We start from the raw sequence: 10,331 nt of genomic DNA on the forward strand, positions 1-10,331 counted from the left end.
TGAAAGGGGAGAGAGAGTGGGGGGGGGGAGAAAGGAGAAATTGGTAAATGGACAAGAAAACCAACTACATCATATCGTATATTGATAAATTAAAATAATAAATAAATAAATAAATAATGAATAAAATAAAATAAAATGGCTTAAAAAAATTGGTGAGGTTAATACGCAAGATAAGATTTCCTGGTTAGTAAAATATAGGATCTTAGTTCCAGAAATATTACTTTCCTTTAAGATATTGAAGGGTTTTTTTGCCAGACAAATCGATGTTCATATTATTTAAATTGCTTCCTGGCTTTCAGTATTGATGTTCTTAAAGGCACGCAGATCACTGAAATATTTAAATCTTAGTGTCTAGATTCATCACAGATATAGTAGTGTATAATCCTTTACTTCTTTTTAACTTTTTACAGAAAAAGATTGTTCCATTGGAATTGCACTTCTCTCTAGTAGCTGACTGCCATAAGCACCACTGAGAGCCCCAAACCCACCATGAAGTCTTAATCTGTCCTTGGTATCCAACTTGTGTTTTGCTGATCTTGTCCCTAGCTTGCCTTTTCAGAATGTATCAAAGTGATGGAATCTTCTCAATGGGAACAATTAAAGGGAAGTTTTCTATCCCCTTTTTTTGTTCTATTTAGCTTCACTGACCTATTTTCAATTTCTGCTTTTATAGGAGGGCAGGACCTGTTCAATGAAGCACAAAGAGAGTTTAAGTAATGCTACTGCAGAATCAAAGCCTGTCCCACAGGTATTTTGTCTCTGTTTTATTTTGATTATGTCAGGAAGAACTTCTTGGATCCATTTAACTCAATGCTTTTCTCTCTTGACCTAGTTGGAGCGGTATGTTATATTGAATAGTGCAACATATTTCCTTCACCTAGTGCCCCTAAACTTTTCCAGGGCTGTTATGCCTGTCACTTAGCTTTTGAGTTTGATTATGTGGGAACCTCTGAAGATCAAGGGCAGAGGAGCCCTCCCGCTTCCCTGACTCCCCATAACTGAGAAACAAAACAAAAATAAACATAGACAAAAGCATGCATGCATTCTTATACAACAAAGGAGATTAAAGGAGATTTGGAGAAGAAGAGGATATAGAAAGAAATACATATCCCCCACAAAAACAAACAACAAACACATGCAACTCATGAAATTCATTCTAAATTTTATTAGTACTCTTATATTTGACCAAAAATATTGCATCATAGCAATTCATAGAGTTGATTTTACTTAATATGAAATTTATCAAATTTAGAATCAGATTAGTCAGAGTCGAATGTTTGAAAAGTTGTTTTTGAAATATCTTGCCATTTGTAGACAAAATATCTTTATGCATTTTCGTGAAGGAAAAGTATCAACCTCTTTATGTTTGTTTCAATTTTGCTGGCAATAGTTTTTTGTAAGACATCCTTGGAGATAATAATTTTCATTACTGTTCTGTTAGGATTTTAAATTGCTATATTTGAATGTATTTTCATTCTTCTAATTGTCTTTTCTGTATTGTTTGACAGAAATTGCAAATGCCGCCTTGTTCTGAATGTGAGGTGAAAAAAGCCCCAGAAAAACAATTGACCAGCTTTGAAGGGATGGCAGCTAGAGAAGAAAAAATACTGTAAATACTGAGAAACTGTTAGAAGCATCCGTTTGCTATTGTCTCCATACTCTTTTTAGACCACAGGCTTGATGGAAATACTGAATTTCTAAAGCATGCAACTTTTTCACAATTTTGTGTAACTTTATAAAGTAGTTCATAAATTGTCCAAAAGATTCCAAGTTAAGGATGATCCTTAAGCAATAACCTAATTGAAATGGATATCCATGGTCATAGATATTTCATTCATCAGTAAATCACCCAGTATAAATTGGCCTATTTTGACTTAAAAGCAATATAACACTTAATTTTTCTGGTCCATTTGGATATCTAGTATTTCTATGACCTTGAAATTGTTATTGAAATTAACTGCAGGAAGATAAAATGTTGTGGGTCTTCAGCATTCTTAAGATCCTTATTGCAACCTTATAGTACAGGTTTTGGTCCACACTAGCCAGCCCGTTGGAGTCACCTTCTTCCAGGCTGGAATTTGTGCCAGTCTGAGTACATTATTTGAGATTGTTTATTGCTATTCTTATTATTTGTCTAAATAATGCCAAGGCAATTCTGTCAAAGATTAAGCCAGTTACAGAATTTATTAAATATTTTTGGCCTGATGTACACAAAATATTTGGATGAATGACTAAATTTCTGACACAACCGATTAAATTTTTTTGACATTCTGTAGACACATCCCCTATGTATGTCTACTGGAATTATTCCAAGTTAGTAATCAAGTTGTTTGAAATGCTCAGCATGATTTTTGTTGTAAGGTTTTTGGAAACCAATCTATTTTTAAAACAAATTGATGGCTGTGTTAATCTTTGAAGATGGGATTCTAAACAGGGATATCATTGGTCAACTAAATGCACTCGTGAATAATTTGACCGTAGTTCATAAGCAAAAAGAATTGACATTTGAATAATTACCTGATTGACAGGATCAATAAAGCATCAAACTTACAGACTCAAATTAATAGGTTAACTGATCCAGGTAGGTTGTCTGCACCAAATGTATTCACTTCTGCTGTTTAGACCCGTTTTGCAAGTGCAGAAAGCACATATAAGCATTGGTTTTACAGAATGGATCTGTCAAGCCACAGTTAATACATTTGGAGCAGTGTATCATAAAATATAGTTAATAAGAACATATTAAATGAAATCTGTAATCAATAAATAAACATAAATTCTGGTCTATTAAAGGCACACCTTTTATTACAATGACATTCAAAGAAATTTAGCGATTTTGAGAATTGAAAAAAGATCATTTATAGTAAAAGTAATATTGTAGTATGTAGCAATTCTACTTGCAGAGTAGTGCAGTGTGATTTATCAGTATTTTTCATATAACAGGCTACCCAAGAAAGAGATAATTAGTTTTGTAGATGATCCATAATTTTCCAGATGAAGTGACCAGGATAAAAATAGAAGATCAAGGTCCGAAGTTCCCGCGGACTCCTTCCCAGTTCTAAATCATTGACTTCTATAAGGTGTAATATTACTAGCCTCCTGAGCGTTGTTTCTTGATATTTTTCAACTGTACACAGGAGCTCTAACAATCTCAACAGATTTATAAAAGGGAAGCGGATAATTTAGTTTTAATTTTGGTTCACTTTTCCACCCACATCCTGAGCTCCAACTTCCCTGCTGTGCCCTATGCATCCTATAAAAAGTTACTCACCATTTCACTTTAACATAGCATGTTTTGAGGCATCTTTGAAACTTAAAAAAAAAAAAAAAAAAAAAAAGTCAGGATGATATCTTCTGAAATGGTTATGAGAGATAACATGTTGAAAGATGAGAATTTGGCTTAATATTAATCAAGTGTGAAGAGCTTCATTTTTAAAATTATTTTCTCTGTGTTCTAAATTCCTAGTCTACTATGTGACAATATAATCAATTGGATTTTCTTAATTTCTGGAATGATCAAGTGGGCTTTGAATTGGCATAATATATATTTTTTCTCTTAAATATGCGTAGCGTTATGCACCTTGCAGTTTACTATGGTGTATTCATTGCACCATTTGTTCAAAAAAAAAAAAAAAAAAAACTTGTAACAGGAGATCTCTATAAATATTTTGAGAAATATTCTGGAAGCTTTCTTTAACTGTTAAGTATGGAATTCTTTTTATTATGTTCTATGGCTGTACTTTAATAAATGCATTGTATTTCTCTCAATACTTTAACTGCGTTAAAATGGGATCAGAGAGGTTTAAAATGTATTACTTAATGTGGCTCTTGTCTAAAAGAGAGGTGCCATTTCTTATTATTTCCTTTAATTAACAGTTATTTTATTAGATGTTGTTTTTGAGGAGTTAACATTCAGAGCCTAACTGTCCCCATGTGGAAGAAAAAATTAACCTATATGTTGATTATAGAAAGTATGTTTATTATATACCTGTAATTAACAGTGAAAGATTACTTACATTTAGCAGAATATAAATTTATTCCTACTGAGAAAAATAAACACATACTTTACAATGAAATAGCTAGTTTTAATATAGGTACTACCAACATTAACAAAAATTTTATTTTGCTCTAGTTATTTTTAAATATTATTAAATGCTATGTATTTGTTTCTAAGTTAGGAATTTGTTTTGGGTTTTTGTATTTCATTTTATGTACATTAACTATGTAACTTTAATGAGTGCCTAAAATGTCGAAGACCTAAATGAATGCTGACTGTGTCTATCTAATGCCAAAATGCTCAGAAGAGAAGTGAATAATTCAGCCACTCATCTAGATGTGGTTTTCTGTCTAATCTCAAATACCTGGATACTGAAAACACTAGCTGGCTAACTTTTATTTTCCCACCATTCCTTACACAGATGTTTAGCATCACAGTTCTGTTTCATAAAATACACTCCATTATAAGTCTAAGACAGTTATATGTAAAGAAGACATTTACTGTTTTAGATGAACAATGTGAATAGCTGGACTAAAACAATACTTGTAAACTTTCCTGTAATGGAATCTATTATTTTTATAGCTCAGGAATTCTAATTAGCACTAATTGCAGCAGACAGTGAAATAATTGTTGACACTACAGAGTAAAGTGAGTTGGCCAGGCCTAGCACATAATGAAAGCATTGATTTAATTACTTAGGGGACAATTTCTTAGTCATGTGAATAGTCTTAAATTTCCCCAAACTATGTGTTCATTTTGATTGTGTTATATATTAATGGTCAAGTGATGAAGAATAAAATGTGCTGGAAGATGGCCTATTTTTGTTCAATAAAGTTTTGTTACCAACACTATAATGTATATTATCCTACATAAGTTAATAGAAAAAGCAAATATTAACATTAAAAATAGTACTTGCTTCTGTGTATCAGAATCTAACAACATTTTTTAAAATGTCATCCAAGAAATTTCTTCAATCTCTCTCTGCAAATGCCCCCAAAATCTTTTATTTTATTTAGAGTTATTTTTCTTTTCATAGAGTTCCATGATGGCAGGAATTTTGTCTTTTTTTTAATTTATTTATTTTTTTAATTAACAAATACTTATTGTACATATTTAAGAGATATGATGTGATGTTGATATATGTACACATTGTGGGATGATTATGTCAATCTAATTAACACACCCATCACCTCACAAATTAATCTGAGGTGCTTAGAAGTAGCTGCCTCATAGAAGATACTCAAATATTTGTTGAACAAATTAATTCAGAAACTGAAGCAGCAAGGGAAGCACATTCTGGTATGATAACAGAGAACGATATGACACAGTCTTTTAGAAAGAGAAAATAAATATTGTTTGTGTTTTTGTTTTGTTTTGTTCTTATTCTATTTTTCCTTTGACCTTTTCTCTAAAAGCTTTATCTGTGGGCCTGCGGCTGTTACTTTAAGCAGGTATGGCTCCCCTGTATGAATTTTGAAGTGCAGCTCAATGTAATAGACATATTTCACATGGGCTTTATGAGTCTTTAATTGACATTCATCTCTGACACACACTTGGACTTGCATGGGTAACTTCCCTTCTTTTACCATTAGTTTCTCATTCTATTGAGTCTTCAGTAGTTGGACTGATGTCACAGATTTTCCTCTACATTCTGCAGAGACCTAGTTCTTTAGTAGAAATTACTCAAGGACTGTTGGGGAGGTAAAGGAACATACGGGATGGGACTCTGTAGTCCATAATTGTCTCATCTTCAACTTGAGTATTTTTTCATAACATTTATTTGTTGGGCTTACACAATCTGCATATACTTTTTTGTTTTATTTATTTATTATTGAAACATAATAGATTGTACATGTCTGTGGGATACAGTGTTGAATACCAATACCTGTGTGCAATATATGATGCTCAAACCAGGATAAGTAATATATTCACCATTATATAATGTGATCTGATACTTTTTATTATTTATTATTAGTATATTCATTATTAAAAATCATGATTTTTCTTTATTCTCTTTGCCCAACCTGTCACTCCCCAAATACCCTCTCTCGCTCCCCCTATCTCTAGTATCCTTAGCTTTATTTTCTCCTTCTGTAAGTTCAATGTATTTTTGTGGTCTTTTCCCTTCCTTCCTTCCATCCATCCTTCCTTCCTTCCTTCCTTCCTTCCTTCCTTCCTTCCTTCCTTCCTTCCTTCCTTCCTTCCTTCCTTCCTTCCTTCCTTCCTTCCTTCCTTCCTTCCTTCCTTCCTTCCCTCCCTCCCTCCCTCCCTCCCTCTCTCCCTCCTTTCTTTCCTTATTTCTTAGCACCCAGTTATGAGTGAGAATATGTGGTATTTCTTTTTCCTTGTCTGGCTTATTTCACTTAACATAATTTTCTCCAGACTCATCCATGTGCTGCAAATAGCAGAATTTATTTCTTTTTTATGGATGAATAGTATTCAATTGTGTTTATATACCACATTTTCCTTATCCAGTCATCCATCCATGGACACTTAGGTTGGTTCCATTATTTGGCTATTGTAAATAGAGCTGCAATGAACATGGGAATACAGGTATCCCTCTAACATGATAATTTTCTTTCCTTTGGATATATACCCAGTACTGGGATTCCTGGATCATATGGTAGTTCAATCTGTAGTTGTTTGAGAAACCTCCATACTGTTTTCCATAATAGCTGTGCTAATTTATAGTCCAACCAACAGTATAGAAGAGTTTCCTTTTCCTGCATCCTCACCAGCATTTGTTATTCTCAGTCTTTTTAATAATGGCCAGTCTAACTGGGGTGAGATGATATTTCAGTGTGGTTTTGATGCATTTTTCTGGTGACTAGTGATGCTGAGTATTTATACTTTTAAGGAAGAAAGGAAGTCTAAGTCTAAAGCATATTGAAAATAACAAAACAAGATGATTTCTATGATCTCTTCTTCTGACTAGTCCAGTCGGCCAGTCAATTAGTCTTTCAATAAATATTCTTTGAGATTCTGAAATGTGCCTGCCATTCTACTTGTTGGATCCAACTGGAAGCAAAAGTAGTACTTAGGAACACTAATACCTTTAGTATGTTTTATGTGGTGTTAAAGACATTATTAGTTAAATATTCTCAGGATTCTCTGAGACAGATATTATAGTTACTGTTATTTTACAAATGAGAAAATTGAGGTTCAGGAAAATATTTATTAAATTGTACAAAATCATACAACTAGTAAGAGGTAGAATATTGAACTTGAAATGAGTTGCTGGAATCCATGTGCTTAACCACTTCACCACCCCTGAAAAGGCTAGCGTCCTGACCTAATAGAACTTTTAGTTTAGAGATGTGACAACCATTAATGAAGGAAGCACACAGATAAATACATGACTGCTATAGGGAACATTAGGGTTCTCTTTATGGCATATCACATGTCAGGGAAGGGATATCTGAATGTATCTTAGCTGTGTGAGGACTTCTTGGTGAAAGCAATATTAAGTTAAGAGTAATCAAAATATATTTGGCATGGAGGTCCAAAACTTCAAAATTAAAATTTTTTATTATTCTCAGATACTAGCTAACAATATTAAAAAGTGAATATTTTAATTCAAATATCCAGATAGTTTTTGAATTAGTGCTGTGCAAAAAATGAAAGCATCATATGGGAGAATCATCTTTGCTTTTTGTGACCTCTGCAAGCTGTGATTTATGGGTCTATTAAGCATAGAGAACACTGAAATAGGTTTCTTCCATAGAAGTTTATTTCTCAGGCTTAAGCCTATAGTATCTCTCTATCTCTCTCTCTCTATGAAAAACCATGCATTTGATGTTAAAATGGTTGATCACAATTGTCTGTGGAGTGGTTACAGCATTTGTCCCAGAAGTCAAGCAAATGTGGTGTGCATGTCTTCTCCCTTTATTCTCTTCTTAGTGTCCCCCTTCCTAAATTCCTTAATACCTATCAGAGCACCTCTTCACTTCATACCATATATGAAGCAGGCCACACAGGAGCATCTTGGTCAAGACATACAATGCAATATATTTGTTCAAAGAAAAATCAGGCATTATTTGAAGCACCTGGAAGAAGCAATTTACCTTTGCTCCTGATTAACTGCTGAATAATTATACTTCTTTGAACAATTTCTCTACCAAGAATGAGAACAAGAGAAGGCAACCTACAGTGGGTTATGCTTTTTTTTTTTTTCTGCCTCTGGCTTATCTTTAGCACTGTTTTCATGATGGAGAGCCCGTTCGAAGTAAGTCTAGAAATAGATAATCAGCAGGTGGGCCAAGCTCAAGTTTAGAGGATGCCTGTGAATTCGGAAGGATGCCTGTCAAATGAGCATCATGTTTAAGATAACAAGGTGATGTTTCTCCCCTGCAAACTTCAGTTTGATTACTTTAGACTTCTTCAATCTTGATCCAAAACCTTAAGGGATGTTCAAGCTAGAAATCCTCAAAATCTTTCCCCCAGGCCTCTCTTTGGAATAATGTCTTGAGTATGTAAATTGTATTGTTCACTTGGCACAGAGTCCAAATTTTGAAATGGACATATTTTCCACATGAGTAAAATATGCTGCTGACACTGCTCATGAAAGCCACTAGGATGACTTAGCCCAGGAGATTTTGAGAGAGTGAAAAAGGAGCAGTAGCAATATGGGTAAGGAGTGGGGTGAGGAACAGGTAATGAACAGTGAATTTTAAAGTCACTGTTTTAATTCCTGAAACAGATCCTGCTGAAGTAGATGTGGCATAGATAAAATTGAATTAATGACCAGATGTGTTTCCAGTCATTTGTTACACGTTGACTGTGTAGAAACTTTAATGACTATTAGCCCAATTAATATTTACAAATTTGAAGAGGTGTTAGGTAGATAATGAAGGTTCTCTGAATCAGCAGAACTGGGGATCAGCTAGGTGTGTTTAAAAAAAAAAAACATATTGGTATATCAAGCAGATGAAACTAAGTCTATTATCCTTGAAAAAGAGTGCACTTTCTCACATTTTATTCTTCTGGGAGTAAATTGAGCAGTCTGTGTGTTTTCAACTTAATATAAGTAGGGTCATAAGAAGGTGGCTGTGGTCTGTGCTAAGTATGATCCCTAAAAAAAGATATCCTCATTCTTTCCATGATGAAAACAGACTGTTTTGTTGAATGAGGGACTTAGGGTAGTTCTTTCTAACTTCTACTGTTTGCCATTCTGCTTTTATCATCATCTCATTTAGGGGATAGGTATTTAAAGGCTTTTTGGTACTGGAGTCACCAGATAAATTTCAGACACTTTTAGGATGCATGTGTTTCTTCCATTGACAAATCATCTATAACTGAAACTTAATTGCTTTTGACATATCTCTCCATACACATATATGTGCACCGTATGCATTTGTGCATGTTCCTGTTTGTATACACCTATTATAGGCATTATTATAGGACATTCTATACACATTTGTGCTTTCTGGCATTTTTGAAAATTCTAATTTGTGGGTGGGTACATTGAACAAATGAATATCCTCACATTTATACATATCTACGAATGGATGCACATGACTATATGTGTGTGTTCATGGATATGAATTCAGCAAAAAATACATATATTAGTTAAATACCCTTTTATGCCCTGATTCCATCTCTTATTCATGTGTTTCATTATGTTTTAACACAGGAATTCTAAGAGCACAGTAGGCAACTGTGTACTTATAGTTAAGTGAAAGACCAACACACTTATAATGAACACACCATGCTAATTCAGGCTGTGCAAATGGACACACCAAACTAGAATCCCCAATCAGTCATTTAATGCAAATAACTATACACATTTCTCAGATAACACAGGCTTGGCTCATGAACCTCTTTATGTCTGTTCATTCATCTACAGTTTGACCTACACTAGGGAGTTCCATTTGTAGCTATTCACTGGATGCCCTAAAAGGTGGGGGTTTGGGGGTAGGATTTGTTTCAGAAAGGTTTTGTATGCATGGAGCCTCAAAGAGATTTTAAAAATTAGCATGATTATAGCTATAGCATTTTTTATTTTGGGAAAATGAGGTAAGTAGTTATACTAGATGATAATCGTGTGACTTTACTGGAGCAAAGGTTCTCTGTTAGAGGAATCGGAATGTAAATATAAAATCCAAGAAAGGGAGGTATTTTGTTTATCTCAATTCATAATAGGAGTATGTACATATGACAAGAATTTGCTGTAGAAGAGTCCAAACATGGATTAGTTGAAATTAATACATGTTTGTAAACCACTGTCTGTTTATAAGGAAATAATTCATTAGAATTTTTCTTCATTTTTATTTTATTTTTAAAATAAAGCAATGCATTGTTACTTTGTTTTTGTACTTTATTTGAAATTTGTGTTAAA

The 10,331-nt window shown here is 33.6% G+C and overlaps 1 protein-coding gene across 1 annotated transcript in view; it reads left to right on the plus strand.

Moving 5' to 3' along the window:
- The window catches only part of LUZP2 (leucine zipper protein 2), a 502,288-nt gene extending 500,675 nt beyond the window's left edge, over nt 1-1,613 (plus strand). Inside the window, exons 11-12 of the mRNA XM_063095866.1 lie at nt 674-748; nt 1,509-1,613. Of these exons, the coding sequence (XP_062951936.1) occupies nt 674-748; nt 1,509-1,613 (180 nt within the window). The remainder of the gene's footprint in view (nt 1-673; nt 749-1,508) is intronic.
- Nucleotides 1,614-10,331: the final 8,718 nt, after the last annotated feature.

This window comes from Cynocephalus volans, chromosome 4 (genome assembly GCF_027409185.1).
Source record: "Cynocephalus volans isolate mCynVol1 chromosome 4, mCynVol1.pri, whole genome shotgun sequence".
NCBI lineage: Eukaryota > Metazoa > Chordata > Mammalia > Dermoptera > Cynocephalidae > Cynocephalus > Cynocephalus volans.